This window comes from Megascapheus bottae, chromosome 36, assembly GCF_031878675.1.
Source record: "Megascapheus bottae isolate mThoBot1 chromosome 36, mThoBot2.hap1, whole genome shotgun sequence".
NCBI lineage: Eukaryota > Metazoa > Chordata > Mammalia > Rodentia > Geomyidae > Megascapheus > Megascapheus bottae.
The window spans coordinates 631,586-651,637 of NC_143544.1; the positions used below are offsets into that span (position 1 = coordinate 631,586).

The 20,052-nt window shown below is 41.4% G+C and overlaps 1 protein-coding gene across 1 annotated transcript in view; it reads left to right on the forward strand.

The window, feature by feature from the left end:
• Positions 1–20,052, forward strand: part of Parn (poly(A)-specific ribonuclease) — a 74,152-nt gene that overhangs the window by 19,531 nt on the left and 34,569 nt on the right. Inside the window, exons 14-21 of the mRNA XM_090324628.1 lie at positions 2,146–2,189; positions 3,613–3,655; positions 5,809–5,884; positions 8,135–8,245; positions 8,359–8,428; positions 13,395–13,450; positions 14,641–14,727; positions 15,658–15,732. Of these exons, the coding sequence (XP_090180754.1) occupies positions 2,146–2,189; positions 3,613–3,655; positions 5,809–5,884; positions 8,135–8,245; positions 8,359–8,428; positions 13,395–13,450; positions 14,641–14,727; positions 15,658–15,732 (562 nt within the window). The remainder of the gene's footprint in view (positions 1–2,145; positions 2,190–3,612; positions 3,656–5,808; positions 5,885–8,134; positions 8,246–8,358; positions 8,429–13,394; positions 13,451–14,640; positions 14,728–15,657; positions 15,733–20,052) is intronic.

Genomic DNA, 20,052 nt, shown 5'->3' on the forward strand with positions numbered 1-20,052 from the left:
CCTGCAGCCCTGCTTACTAGTTCTGTAAGCTTTAGGTTGCCATGCTTCCCACAACAGCCTATTGCTCTCTGGGAGACAAAGACTTCTTTATGACTATGACTCTGAGCAATGTGATGGGAGTATCTAAAGAGTAATGTTTGTTTCATATCAGCCCATTGCCCTTGTCCACCTAGAAACTGTTCCTCTCCTGACTCTTTGGACCTTTATGCAAAGAAGTTAGCAGCAAGGACAGAGGAAAGCATATTTAGTACTGTGCTTCTAGGCATTTTGAATACCAGAGGATGGCACATAGGAAGAATTAAATTTTGATTTAATAAGTGGATATGTTCAGATTGTGCCAGCTTTGCAATCTTCCAATATATGACTTGGCTCACATGACCTACCCCACTTAAAATTCTCAAATAGCCTCACATTTTTTGTAGCGTCAACTCTTTTTAGCAATGTTTTCTGTCGTCAGGCTTTTGTCATTGGGCCCAACCTTCTGTGTAATACAGCCACTAGTTACCCTTCCTTCTCAGCCAGACTGGCTCTTCTGTAGTGCCCTTCTTCTAGGAGATTAGCTCCTTGGGCAACGAGGTGCCCTTTTCTTTGCCTCAGTGCCTGGCATAGCTCTTCATGTGTGAGCACTTGATAAATGTTGACTTGAATGGGATTAGTCCCGAATGAGATTCTTGAATGATTTGTCATAGCGTAGGAGTGGGCTAGAGTGGGCAGTTTTTATCCCTTGCATTATTATTGAAGAGACCTGGGTAATTTACTTACATATGCTCTGACATGGTCAGTGGGAGAAGCTGGTTTTCTTCTACTTTCAGAAGAAATGGTGAGAACAAGCAAGAAAACACATTGGGAATGGCAGAACTCCTATATGTACAAACACCACATTTTTTGTGGTCTACTTAGTAGACTGAGGTCCGGGATTCGTAGTGTGTGAAGCCACCCCTGAAAGGAAAATCTGTGAGACTTTTATCTCCAAATAACCAGCAAAAAACCAGAAGTGGAGCTGTAGCTTAAGTAGTAGAGTGCTAGCCTTGAGCAAAAGAAGCCCAGGGACAGTGCCTGGCTCTGAGTTCAAGTCCTAGGACTGGCATACACAAAAATAAAGTAGCCACAATAGACCACAGAACCGCTATCTTAGAGGTGCCTTTTGGAGAACAATCTCCTTGTGTGACTTCTTTTGAACAGACCTTTCAGAAGATGTTGGATCCAGAGGTCCCTGTCATGCAGTTCTTTTCTTGCTTGAGAAGATGGTGGCATTGAGAGATTGTAGCCAGGAATCCTGGCACTTTTGTTTGACTTAGCATTGAAACCACGCTTGTGCATTGTCCATTAATTTAACGATAGCCATTGAAACTGGTAAATATTTCAGGCCAGCTAAATACGGTCTACATTTATAGGCTTGGGAAACTAATTGGAAATGGCAGTTTCCTGTGAAGCGTGAGGAATGCTGAAAAGAAGTGTGGTTCACACAGGGTCAGGAGTGTGACTCTCCAGTCTAGCTTGGCAATTATGTATGTAAATGAGTTAATTCAAAATTAGAGCACTCTCATTTCTGCTCTAGGCTTCCTGATCAAAATAAACTTAGGAAATGAATAGTCTAATTTAGACACTTGCTGTGAGTGCCACTTAGCAATTTTCTGAGTACTTAAGGCAGGAATCGTGTCTGTTGGGAAAGAGTAGCCATTTCAACTAGCGTTGAAGGGTGGTCCCAGAAGAGGTGTGAGCTAGTTTATAATAGGGGCATTTCCTGTGTAAACTCTAATATACCGCAAGTCATTTACATCATGTCTAGATAACAGAACACAAACTATGTCATGTTGCTAGGACTTCTTTTGTTTTCTTTTTGCTTTTCTACGTACAATAGAAACTCCTCCTCCCTTTTCTTTTGACCCTAGATATCCTTAAATTTGGCTATTGTGGGTATGGTAAAGGTCGGTTATATGGTCTTTTGGTTCCCAATCAGGAAAGATTTGGTTCTTAAAAAGTGATCATTAGAAATGGGTTTTGCAGTCTAACTGTGGCTCAAGGCCTGTGTGAGATATGGTGGTTTGTTTGAGAAGACAGCTATGAAGCTGAGATGCTAATGTATGTTTTGAATACCATGAGTGTCTTAGAAAATTGTAACCAGTCATTCTCTTATGTTTTTAGGACTTGAATGAGTTTAAAGAGATGACGACGTGTGTCTTCCCCAGGTTGGTTTCTTGGAGGACTTGTCTTGCATTTAAAAGTCATTGTGACATTAACAATACAAATAGTTATTATAGTAATTCATGAAAACCATTAGGTCATATTTAGAGCCCAATTCCTATAAGTTAGAAAAGGGTTTAACATCTCCAACTTTATGATTGTTGGCTATTTAAAAAATTATGATTGAGCCAGGCGCTGGTAATCATAGCTACTCAGGAGGCTGAGCTCTGAGGATCTCAGGTTTGAAACCAGCCTGGGCCAGAAAGTCTGTGAGACTCTCATCTCCAATTAACCATCAGTAAACTGGAAGAGGCACTGTGGCTCAAAGTGGTAGCTTTGAACAAAAGAGTTCAGAGACAGCACCCAGGCCCTGAGTTCAAACTCCATGACTAACAAACAAACAAAAAGACAAAAGAAAATGATGACTGGTTTAGTTATTCCGTTAAGAATCAGAATTTGAGGGCCTTTTGGTGGAGTGCTTGCTTAGCATGCACCAAGACCAGGGTTCAATTCCTCGGTACCACGTATATACAAAAAAGCTGGAAGTGGTGCTGAGGCTCAAGTGGTAGAGCTCTAGCCTTGAGAAAGTTCAAGGACAGTGCTCAGGCCCTGAGCTCAAGCCCAGGACTGGCACAAAAAAAAAAAAATCAGAAATTGAGTGGAGTGAGCACAGATAATGATTTTCTTTGTTATTTCATGTCTTGCTGGTGGAGGAAGGTTTCTGTGATGCTCTGGAAAGTCCCCTAACTGCTGATGTGCTCAACAGAGAACTCTGTGCCCGCAGTCAAGTAACTGGATACAGATTTGTTTTCTTTCATCTTAAGTCAGTGCTGATCCCGATATGGCACAGGTCAGCAATATAGGTCCTCCAGGCATCTTTTAGCTGGGCTGTCTCTGTCATATTTCCCAGCATTCCCATTACTGTGAAGTAGAGAGCTACAGCTTCCACACTGGTCACTCAAGAGTCTCTGGAATAGAGCAGCATGAAGCTAGGAACACAGGGTTTGGGCCCATCTGAATTTATGCATCCAAATCTGGACAGTAGTGGTAGATGGCAGATATTGGTAAAGATGAGATCCAGGACAGTATTTAGACAGTGCCAACAAACTACGAGGGCATTTGACTCCCCTTGACCTCAATGCCCACCACATACCTCAGGCACAAGCCAATCTGGAACTTTTCCTTCAATGTTAAGGGTATGGATTGCCCTGCCCCTGTCCTTCAAGTGCCTGGGGATGACAGGCTAGTGTGCCATATTCCTATGGCTGGCTTCAACATGGCTCATGTGCTTGGTACCCCTGTGTGCTTTAGTATTTCCTGCCTCAAGTATGTCTCATATGTATGCAATGCTGTAATTTGTGTTGACTAAAATGCACGTTGAATGTTACCTTATTTTGTTTACTTTCTTAAAAATTCTTCCTTCTTTAGGCTCTTGGATACTAAATTGATGGCCAGCACACAGCCTTTTAAGGTATTATTTAAATTTGAACTATCACTAGTAAACTGTATTTTGAGTTTTAAATGAATTACTAATAGCTTTAGAATTCTGGCCTATTATAAGTGTCATTTAAGTGGTCCCAAGAAAAGAAGAAACAGGAAAGAAGGAAGGAAAGAAGGAAGGGGAAGAGGAAAGGGAAGAAGGAGGAAGGAAGGGAGGAAGGAAAGAAAGAGATCTGAAGTAAATATATTAAAAATTATATTTGGGTGGCCAAATTAGATTCCATTCCTTTTGAAAGTTTTTACTCTTAAAATATACAATTTACTTGTAAATAGGTTTTATGTATGCACAAAGTTCATCCTTTCTGTATTTTTTTCCTTGTATTTTGGATATATTTTCTTTTCAAATATTTATCTATTTTTATGTATTTTTGACAGTACTGGGATTTCTTTCTTTTTTTTTTCCTTTTTTTTTTTTTTTTTTGTCAGTTGTGGGGCCTGAACTCTGGATCTGGGGCCTGTCCCTGAGCTCTTCAGCTCAAGGCTATTGCCCTACCCCTTGAACCACAGCCCCACTTCCAGTGGTTAATTGAAGATGAGTCTCACAGTCTTTAATGCCTGGCATGGCTTTAGACCTCGATCCTCAGATCTCAGACTCCTGAGTAGTTAGGATTACAGGGGTGAGCCATAGTGCCCAGCTAGTACTGAGATTTGAACTCAGCCTCATGCTCTTGCTCAGCTTGCTTGCTCAGCTAGCACTCTACCACTTGATTCACGCCACTGATCCAGCTTTTTTGGCTGGTTATTTTAGAGAAGGAATCTTGAACTTTCCTGCCTGTGCTGATTTTCAACTGCATTCCTCCAGATTTTAGCCTTCTGAGTAGCTATGACTATAAACCTAAACCAATAGTGTCTGATTTATTTATTTATTTTTGTCAGTTGTGGGGCTTGAACTCTGGGCCTGGGTGCTGTCCTTGAACTCTTCAGCTCAAGGCTAGTGTATTACCATTTGAGCCACAGCACCACTTCCGGTTTTCTGGTGATTAATTGGAGAGAAGAGTTTCACAACCTTTCGTTCTCAGGCTGGCTCTCAGTGGTGACCCTCAGATCTTAGCCTCCTGAGTGGCTAGGATTATAGGTCTGAACCACCAGTGCCCAGCTATAATTTTTTTTTTGAAACAGAGTCTTGCTGTGTAGCCCAGGTTGAACTCTTATCTCATGATCCTCCTACTTTAGCCTCCTGAGTTCTGAGATTAGTGACATGCACCAATGGTCTAGCTTTTTATTTAATTTTAATTCCTTTTTATTTAATTTTTTATTTTTTTGCCAATCCTGGGCTTTAGCTCAGGGCCTGAGCACTGTCCTTGGACTTTCTCAAGGCTAGAGCTCTACCACTTGAGGCACAGCACCACTTCCAGCTTTTTCTATGTATGTGGTATGGAGGAATGGAACCACGGTCTTCTTGCATGCTAGGCAAACACTCTACTACTAGGCCAAACTCCCTGCTCTATTTTTACTTTCTGCATATATTTTCTAATCAAGAATAATGTGAAGGACTTTATATAGTTGAGATCAGCACCAGAACAGAGTGGCTTTCTGGGAACAGATCAGGGCCTTGTGCTTGCTGGGCACTGAGTTAAAATCCCAGTTCTGCCAAAACAAAAATTAAATAAAGAAATGCCAACTCTATTTTGTTTTCTTTTATAGACAGGGTCTTGCTATGTAGCACAAGCTGTGTCTCAGTCTCCCAAATTCTGGGATTATAAATATATACCACCACACTCAGCTGGTAATCTTTTTCATAGAGTGAAAATTAAATTTGTTTCTTTTTCACATAGAATAAAAGATTGCTGGCCAGGAGTTTGTTTGGCCTAGTGGTAGAGTGCCTGCCTAACATGCGCAGAGACCTGGGTTAAATACCTCAGTACCACATACAGGGAAAAAAGCCGGAAATGAGGCTTAAGTGGTAAAGCCTTGAGAAAGTCCAAGGACAGTGCTCAGTGCTCAGGTCCTGGGCTCAAGCCCAGGATTGACAACAACAACAACAACAACAAAAAGATTGCTTCTAAAGAACACAAGAGGGCAGCAATGTGCTGGTGGGTGGGTGTGTATCCTGAATATACATTTTTTCAGTTTATCTTGCACTGAAGTAGTGCAGAGTTACAACCCTGACTTCCTGGTTCGCAGGAAATCATTAACAACACATCCCTTGCAGAATTGGAAAAGCGGTTAAAAGAGACACCTTTCAACCCTCCTAAAGTTGGTAAGAATATTATTAAGCTTGAACTTTCTAACTCTTAGTGATAACCACTGATGTATACTATAGAAAAAAAATGAAGTGCTTTCAAACTATAGTCCATATTTATTTATATATTTGAGCCAGGCTAATTTGCTTATGTCCCATGCTGAATTACCATTTTCTGAATAAATTTGATCTTTGAATTCTGTGTCTACCTTATGTTACTCAGGTTGGGTAGCAGGCTTCATGAGAAATTTAGCATTTAAAGCGTCAAGGCATTTATTTCCTAATGCTTAGAATTCTTCCAAAACTCGACACCTCTTGTTAGATGGTACATTGTTAAAGCAGAGCCAGAGAGTTGTCAGAAGTAAGATGAGAGACACATTTTCTGCTTCACATAAGCCAAATCTAGTTATACACATCTATAATTTCAGCACTCAGGAAGCTGAGGAAGAGAAGAATTGTGAGTTCAAGGCCTGCATGGACTATGTAGCAAGACAATACCTGAAAAAAACGAAATGACCAAAACTGGTTTACTGATTTGAGGCTAGCCATATCCCTTGGAGGTGGCAACACTTCCAAACTAGAGATCGTGAAGATTGTTTCTCATGAAGTGGTTGTGTTTTGCCACATGAGCCTTGGGGTGGTACATCCCTGGTCCTTTAGTCTAATTTGCTACTTATGTTAGCCTTATCTTAGCAGTGGCCTGAGGAGTTCTAATGACATTGATAATAGAGCAGATGGCTCAAACATGGACACTGAGGTATTAAAGCGGCCTAGCTTTTATAGTGACTTGCTTCCTTTTCTGGGTAATGGTCTAAGAAAAAAATTAAGAAAAGAGGTGGTGTATGGGTAGGTAGATGTGGAAGCCAGACTTTACAGCAGTACAGTGGAGTAATTGATTTGAGAAGTAAGGAGTGTTTGCTGGTGGTCATGTTGAGGACATTACTTAGGTCACTGCCAGGTCAGATTAGAAGAGTTTTAGAGAAGGCTTTTAGTGTACTTAACTAATTCTTGCTTAAAGAGCATTCTATTGACTAAAACAGCTCTGCCTTTCACCGTTAATTTCCATTCATCCTTTTGATTCTCAATTGCAGAAGCCTTCCTGGCATTCATTTTCACACTCTTAGGAAATAATTAGTGATGAGTAAGAGTTTTATCCTATCACTTCCGTTTGTAATTCAGGTGTCTATCAGATCTCACTTCCTAGATTTCATGCTGTCAGCATTTGTGTCCATCAGTGTGATGATTGTGTTAAAGTTTATTCTTTTGCATGGGGGTGGATCCATGACCTAAGGGTAGATTGTAGCAAGTTCTGATCTGTCTTGGAGGTAATGGTGCTTTGGGCTTGGAAACATGGTAGAGGGTGGTATTGACATGAAACTGCCAATATTGAATTGGCGTCTTTGGTGTTGGGGGAATGGCATCTGGGGTATGGAGAGATAACAATTAGTGAGTATGTAGCATGTATTAGACACTAAGTAAAAACTTCGTGTTACGACATTTTACCCTTACAAAGGCTTGTGAGAATTCAATGATTATCATTTCCATTAAAAAAAACTGTAGCTCAGAGGTGAAGTGTATACAGTCATGCAGTGTGTAAATGGTGGAGTGAGCCAAGTGCCAGTGGCTCATGCCTATAATCCCAGCTACTCAAGAGATTGAGATCTGATGATTGTGCTTTAAAGCCAACCTGGGCAGAAAAGTCTGTGAGTTAATCTCCAATTAACCACCAAACAGCCAGATGTAGAGTTGTGGCACGAGTAGTAGAATGCTATCCTTGAGTGAAAAAGCTTAGAGACAGTGTTTAGGCTCCATTTTTAAGCCCTAGTAAGTACATACGTGCACACACACTCAAAGTGGTACAACAGAGGTTGACATTGAGACAGTGTGATCCTGGTGCAATCAATGTGTGTAGGGAAGAACCTGCTTTCGTCCTCTAAAAAGCAGTCAAAGAAGAAACACTTTTCTTAGAGTAATTTCCCTGTGGGTTTCGGGGGTAGTAGTGGTGGTGGTGGTAAATATCACCACCTCTGCTGTGGACTCTGGTGATGTAACATAGGCATGTTTCTAGTCTGGACCAGAGTTCACATCTTCAGTAGCTCTGGTTATCTTCTGTTAGAAGGTAGTATATGGACACAATTAAGAAACAGGCCATTTTTTCCCCCTACTCACTGGGGCTATTTCTAGCACAGTTTGGATTGTAGGGCATTGTGCTTGCTGCTTTTCATGTCTTGTGATGTCCCAGGGACAACTCTTCTTTCTTCTCTTTAGAAAGTGCGGAGGGTTTTCCCAGTTACGACACAGCTTCCGAGCAGCTCCATGAGGCCGGCTACGATGCTTACATCACTGGACTATGCTTCATCTCCATGGCTGAGTACCTGGGTACCACCATTCCCCGAATCACACTGCTAATACAATCCACTGGGTTCTGTTGAAGTTTCAGGTGCTGTCCACTTGACCGTGTGTAAAATTCCATTTATTTCCTTCTCCCTTAGGTTCTTTTCTTGGTCCGCCAAAAATTCATGTGTCTGCCAAATCAAAACTCATTGAGCCTTTTTTTAACAAGTAAGTTGATAGGGGGTCCCAGTCCCCCAGTCCTCTCATCAAGAACTAGCCCAGGTTCTTGGGATGATGAGGTACTGTGTGTGTGTGTGTGTGTGTGTGTGTGTGTGTGTGTGTGTGTGTGTGTGTGTGTGTGTGTGTGTGTGTGTGTGTGTGTGTGTGTGTGTGTGTGTGTGTGTGTTTTCTGCCAATTCTATGGCTAGAACTATATTATATCCTGGGTCATGTTAATCCCAAACATTGGATTCCTGCAGGCCCTGGATTGTTATTGTATACGTTAGTGAATTTCAGCATACCTTGGCTGTTTGCTTTTTCTTCTAGTCTTTGTTATTTTCTGTAGAAGTTCAGACTTTCAAAACATCATTCAAAGTAGACCAGGGGACATTGTGACATATATGGGAAATTAAGTTGAGGTTTTCTTTTGCTAGTCTTGGGCCTTGAACTCAGGGCCTGGGCACTGCCACTTCCAGCTTTTTTCTGTGTATGTGGTAGCAAGGAATTGAACCTTCCTGCATGCTAAGCAAGCACTCTACCACTAGGCCAAACTCCTGGCCCTAAGTTGATTTTTTTCTTTTTTTTTTTTTCATGGAACCTTAGTTGTGTTGACCTCACTTACATATAGCAGCATGCTCATTCCCTTACCTTTTTCTAAGAAGTATGCTAAATGGAAAATAACTCCCTCAGGAAACACTTCGTAAAAAAGTATATGCAAGAGAGTCCAAGGTGTCTTGCAGAGACAGATGACTGTTAATAAAATATAAGGCCAAAGCCTGACTTTGTGCTTTCTGTGGTATAAGAAAGTAAAAGGAGAGTATTTTTAGCTTTTTCCAGCCTCAAAGGATTTGGCCAGAAGATCTTCTCTAAGACTGGCTTTCCATGCATTGATTAAAACTGACCCAGGTGAAAGAAGAGGGCGAGCCATTTCCCTGTAGCCCATAATGGTGGACATCTCATCCTGTCCGCCGTGCCTTGGTTCTCTTTTGATTATCAACCAAACTCCAGTAAAGCAAAGCAGCATATGGGAGGTACCCAGGCCATGAAAAAGGCACTGTGGGACCCTCAAAAAACTTTTAAGGACACTCTTCTAGACATATATGGTATAAAAACACCCTTATTACATTTGATATAATAAACACCAGTCATCTTGGGATGGTGTCAGTAGATGATTCAGTAATAGATCTGGCATAGTGATACACATCTGTAATCCCAGAATTTAGTAAGATTAAGATTTCAAATTCTAGGCCAACATAGGCTACAGAATCTATTATTATTATTATTATTATTATTATTATTATTATTATTATTATTTTAACCAGTTCTGGGACTTGAACTGAGTGCTATTCCTGGGCTCCTTTTTTTCCTCAAGGGTAGTTCTACCACTTGAACCACAGCACTACTTCCAGCTTTTTGGTGATTAAGTAATTTCCCACCCCCACCTCATTCTTAAAATGATTTCAACAAGCATTGTTTCTGTTTTCATTCATGTACATAACCTGTTTAGAGCATATTCTTCCTCATTCAGCCTCTGGTTTGCTTTATATTTACTTTATATTCCTCTCCTCCAGCCAGGTGACTACGTACAGGACACATGAAATGAACTCAAATGGCAATTTCAGTTGGCTTTTTCTGGGGAAGTCTCCAGTAATTTCCCTGGGGTCTCTTGGTTCACATAGTCTTTATTTTCTGTTTTCAGCCTAAAACAACCAAACAATAGTAAAAAGAAGTTGTGGAAAATAAAGCCTAGAATTTCTCCAGACCTTTTTAAATTTTATTATTTATTTAGTTATTTGTTTATTTATTTGTCAGTCATGGGGCTTGAACGCTGGGCCTGGGTGCTGTCCCTGAGCTCATCAGCTCATCAGCTCAAGGCTATGGCTCTATCACTTGAGCCATAGGGCCACTTCTGGTTTTCTGGTGGTTAATCAGAGATAAGAGTCTCATCAGGGCTGGGAGTTTGGCCTAATGGTAGAGTGCTTGCCTAGCATGTGCAAAGTCCCAGATTTGATTCCTCAGTACCACATACATAGAAAAGCTGGAAATGGTGCTGTGGCTCAAGTGGTAGAGCAGATCTCACCCTCCTGAGTAGCTAGGATTATAGACACAGGCTACCAGTACCCTGCCATTTCATGGATTTGCATTGCATTTTTACACAGGGTCCATGCTAATCTGCGTGTTGAGCCAATTTCAGCATGTGTACTGCCAAAGCAAGCACTGAACTTTTAGTTTTCTCTTGAAATTAGGTTAAATTAAAAAAAAAATAGAGGCCTCTAGCCTTTTAATTTTCTCTTGAAATTAGGTTTTTAGAAAAAGGGCCCCTAGCCTTTTTTGTTTTACTTATTTTTCAGATAGGATCTCATGATTCTTTTTGTTTTATTTTGTTTTATTTTGCTCAAGGATGGCCTCAGACTGTGATCTTTTACATCTCCTGTATAGCTGGGATCTAAGGCATTCATAACCACACCATCTTGTTTGTTGAAATAGCAGTCTTGCTAACTTTTTTTTCTTTTTTTTTGTCCTGGGGTTTTAGCTCAGGGCCTGACCATTGTTCTTGGGCTTTCTCAAGGCTAGAGCTCTACCACTTGAGTCATAGCACCACTTCTGACTTTTCTGTGTATGTGGTACTGAGGAATCGAACCCAAGCCTTCCTGCATACTAGGCAGACAGTCTTACCACTAGGCCAAACTCCCAGCACTCCAGCATAGTCTTGAACTGAATATATTCTTGTATTAGTTTTTGAGCACTAAGATTATGGTTAGGTGTTAACCATGCCCAGGTACATTAAACTTAAAATGTGTTTTGTTTTTTAGAATTGGGCCTATTTCTAAATTTATTAACTGGAGAATTGAATTTATCTGAAGCATAAAAACAGTTTCTCCTAACACAGAAATAACTTTTTAGGTGCTGGTGGGTAGATCCCTTACCATGAACTGGACATTTTACATGTCTTACTGTTTCTTAGTAAGTGGTACAAATTTTTTGTTGGACAAAACCGTTTTCAAGAGCCTAATAACTCACATGAGCCTAAATCAGTTTCTTAGACATAAGATTTAGTTTATTAAATTGTAGATCTTCCAGATTCTCAGACCATCAAGGGCCATGGTGGGGGTTTTCTGCCATTCTCAGAGCAGTGCTGTTGGGGCTAATGGCTCCATTTATAAGTGAGATCAGAACCTGCTCAGCTTCCCAGTGCCTGCTGGGCCTTACTTGCGGGTCAGTGAAGCCAGACTAATTGCTTGTTGGGCAGTTGGCTTTGCCTTTGTAATTTGTTACTAAGTATAATGTCATCTCTACCTGAAGCACACAATATATTGTTATCCAACTAAAACTTATTAAACATCAGCTCACACATAACAGAATGCCTTGCAAATAAAGAAAAACAAGTGCTGTGACAGTTGTAATCAACAAGTAGGCTTTCTTAAAGTGCCATTGGGGAGGACAGACGTGAATGGCTGCTGTGGTGCATACCAGTGATGTAGCCATCTTCACCAGGGTTGGCTGTGCTTTGTTTTGTCAGGTGATGCCTAGTGACGTGGGCTTTTGTTTCTGATTGTGGGCTTTTGTTTCTGATTGTGAGATTGGCACATTCCCACAAAGCCACTGCACCGCATGAAAAGAAGAAGGCCATGCCCTGGCAGTCAGTTCACACACCACTCCTGCTAATTCACAGTTGGGAGGGTATCTCAGGCAAAATCATCTTGCAGCCTTGAGACTAAGAAGGCAAGCTCTGTGCAGAACTTCCTTTTAACTTGCTTATTGCTGATTTACATTCATCAATTGATATTTATTGAGTAACTACTCTGTTCCAGGAACTGGTGTAGATGTTGAAGATAATAACCTAAGAGAAAAATCTCTGAAATGAATTAGAAAAGAGCTCAAATTATTTCAGAAAGGGGCACAACGGTAGTATAATCAAGGAATGTCTACTAAAAAAATTTAACAGCTTATTGAGATTTTTTGGGGGGGGAAATGGGGGTGGTCATGGGGCTTGAACTTAGCTGTTCAGCTCAAGGCTACCACCCTACCCTAGAGCCAAGCTCCACTTCCTGTTTTCTAGAAGTTAATTGGAGATCAGAGCCTCGGGTCCTTTTGTGCCCGGGCTGGCTTTGAACCTTGATACTCAGATCTCAGACTCCTGAATAGCTAGGATTATAGATGTGAGCCCCTGCGCCAGGCTTTGTTTTGTTTTTTAAATTTTTTGTGTGTGGGGAGGGCAGTCATGGGGTTTGGACTCTTGGCCTGGGTGCTGTCCCTGAGCTCTTCAGATCAAGCCTCTCTACCACTTGAGCCATAGTGCCATTCCTTTTTTTTTTTTTTTAAACAGAGTTTTACTACTTAGCCCAGGCTGAGTAGGAATTTGATGTTACAGCCCAGGGTAACCTCAAACTCTTGATTCTCTTACTGTAGTATCCCAGGGATTACAGGTATGCACCACTATACCCTGTTCTTTCCTGGGTTTTATAAAGAAGCAAGTCTTGGTGTGTGCCTGTAGCTCACATCTGTATAACCCTCGCTACTCAGTAGGTTGAGATTAGATCATTGGTGATTTGAAGTCAGGAAAGTCCATGAGTCTTAACCCCATCCACCAAAAAGCCAGAAGCAGAGCTGTGCCTCTAGAAGTAAAACACTTAAGCTGGAATCAGTAGCTCATACCTGTAATCCTAGATACGCAGGAGTCTGAGATCTGAGGATCGTGGTTGAAAGCCAGCCCAGACACTAAAGTGCGTGAGACTCTTAACTCCAATTAAGCACGAGAAAACGGGAAGTGGTCCTGTGGCTCAAGGAATAGCCTTGAGCTGAAGAGCTCCAACAATGCCCAGGCCAAGTATAAGCCCCACAGCTGTCGGACAAAAAAGAAGTAGAGCACTAACCTTGAGTGCAAAAGTTCAGGGTCTTCTCTCAGGCCCTAAGTTCACACTCCAGGACTTCCCCCAAAAAGGTCAACCTTTTTTTTCCCCCTCCTTTTTTATAGGCTATTTCTCATGAGGATCCTAGACATCCCCTATCTAAACCTGGAAGGGCCAGACTGTGAGTAAAGTTTTATCTTTTCCTTGAATCTCTACATATCCTTGTGTAGTCTGATAGGTACAACAGGAAAACTACCATGGAAAAAGTGCTTTTCTCATTAGCACTGGGCAGTGTTTCTGTGGCTGACAGCGCTGCAGTGCCTGAATTAATGGGACCCCTGGGCCTGCATTAGTCATCTCTCTACTCACATTTCCCAGTTTATGCATGGGTTGAATCTTTTAAGACTGTATCCTCTCTTCATGATTTCATTTGCCCCCTGAATTCTAATTTCCTTATTTCCTATAAATATTTATAACAGACGTTAAGTTCCCTATGTCAGTAACTTGTTAAATTCCTATTTTCCAATTAGTTTGACTATGCATATATTTAAATTTAGTGGTTTGATTTCTTTTCCTTTTTCCACTAAGTACCTTGCAGGTCTAGGTTGCATAGGTTGTATTGGTACAGCTAATACTATCTATGCTTAGCATAGGCCCTGGATCCCATCCAAATATAAAATAACCCCAAATTAACCACATTAACCCCTGGGAAGGCCAGTGTGTTTTTTTTTGGGGGGGTGGGCACCGCTTTGACTTTCTTCTGCTTCCCACCTGCATTCGATTGCTCTTCTTCAGCCTTGGTTTATCTCCTAATGCCCGAGACTAGCTGGCATGCAGAAAGAGAGTGCTGAGGTTGACTGTAATCATGCCACGACAGTTTGAGGCATACTGTTGGCTCTGCTCCATCTGGAATATGTACTTTCACAACAGTTCTGGGAGCTCACTGTGGCCACTTGTCAGTTAATATGAAGCTTAGGTAGGCCTCTAGGTTATAGTTGCACAGCTAAGGGATCTGGGATTGGAACTCAAGCTTGTGACAAAGCATCACCTGCACTTACTCACTCCATTTAATTGGTGTAGTGCATTATTAATTCAGAAACTAAATAAACCTGTGGATATCCAGATGAGAGGAAGATGCAATGCTAAGTCTCTGGAACAGAGAAGCCAGGTTTTCCTGTAGATTGTATAGGAACTCATGAGAGAATGTGTTTCTCTGTGGAATAGCTAGGGAGGGTGTTACAGATTCTCTTAAGTATCTAAGGGTACTTTTTAGAGCTGGTTGATAACCACAAATGGAGTGACAGGTCCCCTGTGGCATTAGGTCCTTAATCACTTTCCAACTCAGAGCCCTCATCACACTTTGTCTTGTAGTGCAGCCTAAACGTGACCACGTTCTCCATGTGACATTTCCTAAGGAGTGGAAAACCAGTGACCTTTACCAGCTCTTCAGTGCCTTTGGTAAGTAAAAGTCAGGCGTAGATATTTTTTTCAGGGTTTTGGTGTTTTTTTTGTTTTGATTTTTTTTTTCTATAGGGACATAGACAAACCGTCTAGCCTGGGTGTGGAAGAATGTAAATAGACAAGGTTTTAATTTTACTTGTGGGATTTTCCTGTACTAATATGTTCTGAGGAACATTTAATAATATTTCCCTATGGAGTTTTATTAATTCATGGAATTAAGATGTCATTACTGTGACTGCCTTTACAGCTGACCAGGGAAAATAAATTTTAAGATTAAATTTAGGGGCCAGGAGTGTGGTCTAGTGATAGAGTGCTTGCCTAGCATGCACGAAGACCTGGTCAATTCCTCGGTACCACATACATAGAAAAAGCTGCAAGTGGTGCTGTGGCTGAAGTGGTAGAGATCTAGCCTTGAGAAAGCCCAAGCTCAGGCCTTGAGTTCAAGCTGCAGGACTGGCTGAAAAAGAAAAGGTTAATTCAGAGAGAATGGTTGTTTCATAAAGGCAGGAAAGAGTACTTGAGATAAAATTATTAAAATAAATTATAGCAACAAAATAATTAAAAACAACAAGCACACATAGATGTCTGCAGGCCAAGATGCAAAATGCGTATGAGGCAAATACATACTGGGGCTTGAACTCAATGCTTGTGCTTTCACTTAACTTTCTTTTTTCTTTCTTTTTTTTTTTTTCCCAAAACAAATTTCTAATAGCTTCTTGTTTTCCCTGTCATGGTTTTTCTCTTGAAGTTTTAAGAGAAATAACTGATGTGAAGGATTAAGCTTTCACAGATCACGTCAAGTTTTATACTAGATCTTCTCTCCCATACTCCACACTCGATTAAAACAGGCCAGGTTGCAGAGTAAGTCCCCTAGCTCTCTCAACAGTCAGATGGTTGGATACTTTATTTTCAATTCAATCTTAACAGGTAACATTCACATATCCTGGATTGATGACACATCAGCCTTCGTATCTCTCAGCCAGCCTGACTTAGTTAAGATTGGTAAGTGTCCTTGACATGGGCCTGGGGTAGAAACAGACTGGGGGCTCATCCTCAACTTAGGGGCTCTGAAATTTATATTAAACATTTGTTTTGTTTTATAAACAAAGTGATACTTCATTTGCAGAGTCTTTTTTGTTTTTATTTTTTAGCCATCCTGAAGTTTGAATATTACTACTTGCTAGGGTATATGCTCTCCCTCTTGAACCATGTCTCCCATGCAATTTACTGGCTGTTTTGGTGATGAAGTTTCATGGATTTTTCTGCCTCGGCTGGCTTCAAACTATGGTCCTCTGGGTCTCAGCCATTGCGAAGCTAAGATTGTTAACAAGTCTGCGCCCCAGAACCTGGCTTCCTTTACATTTAAAAATAGAATTCTGAGATGGACGCTGATGGCTCATGCTTGTAATTCTAGCTACTCAGAAGACAGAGATGTGAGGATCACAGTTCAAGCCAGCTTAGAAGCCTAAGTCCATAAAAGTCTTATCTTCAATTCACCACCAGAAAACCAGAAGTGGTACTGTGGCTCAAAGTGGTAGAGTGCTAGCTTTGGGCAAAAAAGCACAGGGACAGGGCATTGACCCTGAGTTCAAGCCCCATCATTGACAAAAAAAAAAAAAAAGAATTCATTAATTCTTTAAAGCTGGACTGCCACATTTCTTATGTCCTTAATAATTTTGGAACATCAGTAAACATCCTGTTTTCTTAAGATAGAGATAGAAAATTACTGAGTAAAATTGTGTGTGTGTGTGCGGCGGGGGATGAGGGGAGAAGTATTGTTAAGTTGCATATCCAGATAGATTTCAAGCACCCTGGTACTTGAAAATGTTAAGGCGTGACTATTTTCAGTGAGGTGTGTTTTCTTTTGACTTTCACAAAGTGCCACACACTAAGATTATTTAATACTGTACCACCTACAAATGTATGGATTCAGAGCCCAATGTTGGTATTTTGGTTGGGTTGTTTGTCTATCTAAGGAACCCACGCTGTGTTGTGAAGGGAGAAACCTAGCTCCAGAATAAGGCATGTTAATTACCTCTGAGGAACTTCTGCTTATCTCTGCAGTGAGGATCAAAGTGTAGACTTGTTCTGCTGTTCCTGAGCATCACAGGAGATTATGTGCATAAGCTGGGCATAGCCTTGGCTTTTATTATGGTTATGGAATAGCAAGCTTGAATAGTGAATACATTTCAAATCATAAAACATCCACAACATTCACAGATGGTCTTGGAAAGGGTGCGGGTGGTGTTACTTGTTGAATAATTTCAGGTTTTGCTTACACGTATTTTCGTAATCCATTCCTCCATGATCTTTAGTCAGATGACTTAAGAGAGAATCCAAAGGGATCAAAGGATTTGTAAGAGCTAAAGTGGGAGGCAGGCCTTGAGGTGAAAGTCATAGTGAAAACCTCAAGGAGGTTGAAAGACATGGAACTGGAACTGAAAGACCTGGAATGGGATCCCCCCAACCCCCCTACCCCACCATGGTTGCTCCTGCCTCTGCTTAGTGTTAACTGTAGCTGCCTTGCTGGTCCCTGCAGGAGGAAGGAAGGAGATACACAGGCTTTGGAGTCAGACTGGGACTTAACTCCCTTGTTGGCCAGTTAGGCAGCTTATATAAACCTCTAGATCACAGACTCCAAGGCTGTGAACAGGAGGAGATCAAAGTTGCTTTGCAGGATGGCTGTGAGGATAAAGGGATGTCATGATGTGAGTTCTCTGCCAAAGCCTGGCTTCCCACTGATGGTTTGACCAGTGATAGGTCATTGTAAAAGTAGCTGCTTGGCCTCCTTTCTGTGCCTCATGACAGGGCTTTGAAATGGTTACCATGCTAGTCAATTGTATATAACTGGAAAGATGAGCTTGAGTCCTTAACATGTGTGCAGGCGTCAGAGTTCCTCTCAATGGCTCTGATACAGCCTAGCTCATGTCAGTCACCATTGCCCCCTTAGTATTGAAGCTTCTTTACACAGTGACTTTTAGGCCAAGAATTTTGTCTGCCAGTCCCAGGAGTCAGGGTGCTGTGTGTCACATTGTATTTGGTGTGTGGTATCCATTTTGCTCCTGCCAAACCCTCAGTGCCTGGCATACTGTGGCATGAGTAATACATGTGTGCTTGCATGAGTGACATGAGCAGCAGGTAGAATGAAATGGTAAGCTTTTTCCTTCTGAAAGGACCTTTAAAAAAATTTTTTTTGTCTTTTTGTCTAGGTATCAAATCTAGGGCCTCACATATGTTGGGCAAGTGTGCTGCTACTGAGTTTGCCTAGCCTTTAAAAAATTTTTTATTTGGAGACAGGGTCATGTCAGATTTTCCAGGCTGAACTAGAACTCATTCTCCCTTAATTTTCTGAGTAGCTGGGATTATAGGCTTGTACCAGTTTACACTGAGCCATTCATCTTCTAATAATATGCAGACTTCCTATTAAAGTGTGATTTTTTTCCCTCTTCTCTCTTTTTTTTTGGGGGGGGGCAGGGAAGGATCGGTTGTGCGACTTGAACTCTGGTCTTGGCTGCTGTCCCTGAGCATTTCAGCTCAAGGCTAGCCCTCTACCACTTGAGCTGTGGTGCTATGTCCGGTCTTCTGCTAATTAACTGGAGATAAGAGTCTCACAGGCTTTAGTGTCCAGACTGGCTTTAAACCGTGATCCTCAGATCTCAGCCTCCAGAGTAACTAGGATGAGCCACCAGTGCCTGACACAAGAGAGCTCTTCACAAAGTACCTGGCAAGCTGAACATGCTATGCCTCTGATCATAGTTTTCTTCCCTTCCTCTTGCCATGTCCCTCCCCTTGGGAATACAAGGGATTGAGTAAGTCCTAGTTTGTTTTGCCAGAACATCTTTTACTCAACTGGTCCCCTTCTGGGACCAGTGTCTCATCTCAGCATAAACTTTTTATTTTGTTTTGTGATGTGATGCTGGGGAACTCAGAGCCTCCCAGCGAGCTGTGCCATAAACATCAGCCTTCCCAGATGTTTCCCATGGCTGCCTTGTAGGGGACAGGAGCCAGATCTCTCTGCTTACCCAGCATCCTTCAAATCCTGTTCCTTAGTGGTCACAGGGAGACTGTACATCTTGAGAGCAGGTACCCGTCCACTATTGTGGGTACAGTGCTTTTGCTAGGATCTGACTTTGGTAAGTACATAGGCACTATTTCTGAGTTGAATCAGTGATCGTATGGTCTTGTGACTTAGAAACACCTTTTTACTCATAATGGGGAAATCCGATGTTTCTGGGCTAATTTCTTCTCTGATGTCTAAAATGGTGCAGATGCCTCATCAAAGATGGTGTGAAATCCGTCCTTTCCTCGAAGTGGTCTTCGGGATGAGAGGGACCAGGATTTGGGAATGGGCTGCAGATCCTATCAGCGATCACCTTAAACAGATTATTTGATCACTCAAGTAAGAACCAGGGCCTGTCAGATCAATAGTGCAACATTACAAAATCATTAAATGCCTTTTATGTAGCAACTTACGATTTTTCCCCCCTCTGGTGCAAGCTGATTTATATTCAAGGAGTTTTTTGTTTTGTTTTTTTTTTTTACTGATACCTGTCTTTTCTTTTGGTATTACTGATTCTAATCAACATTTTAAAAATAAGCCTTTTTGACATCTTGAATATGAAAATTTTCTTCTTATAAGAACTCTTATATTAGTTCTTTAAATTCCTCTATTGACTACCATTTGGTTTAAATCTTGCTTTTTTTGCTGTTGTTGCTGTTATTGTTGTTGTTGTTGTTATTGTTATTATTGCCTATCCTGAGGCTTAAACACAGGTTCTTTTTTTTTTTTTTTTTTTTTTTTTGCCAGTCCTGGGCTTGAGCTCAGGGCCTGAGCACTGTCCTTGGACTTTCTCAAGGCTAGAGCTCTACCACTTGAGCCTCAGCACCATTTCTGGCTTTTTTCTATGTGTGTGGTACCGAGGAATCGAACCCGGGTCTTCATGCATTCTAGGCAAGCACTTTAACCACTAGGCCAAACTCCCAGCCCATAAACACAGGTTCTTGATACTGTCCCCAGAGCTTTCTTACTTAGGGACACTGTGGTACCACTTGAGCCACAGCTCCACTTTCATCTTTTATGATGCTTAATTGGAAATAAGATTCTCATGACCTTTTCTGCTCTGATTGGCTTCAAATCACAGTCCCCAGATCTCAGCCTCCTGAGTTATTAGAATTACAGGCATGAGCCACTGGTACCCAGCATATTGTTTTCCTTTATATTTCTGCTACTGGGCATTGAACCCAGGGACTTGTGCTTTCTAGGCAAGCATTCTACCACTTAAACCTTGCCCCCCAGCCCTGCTTACTGCTTATCTGGGGACT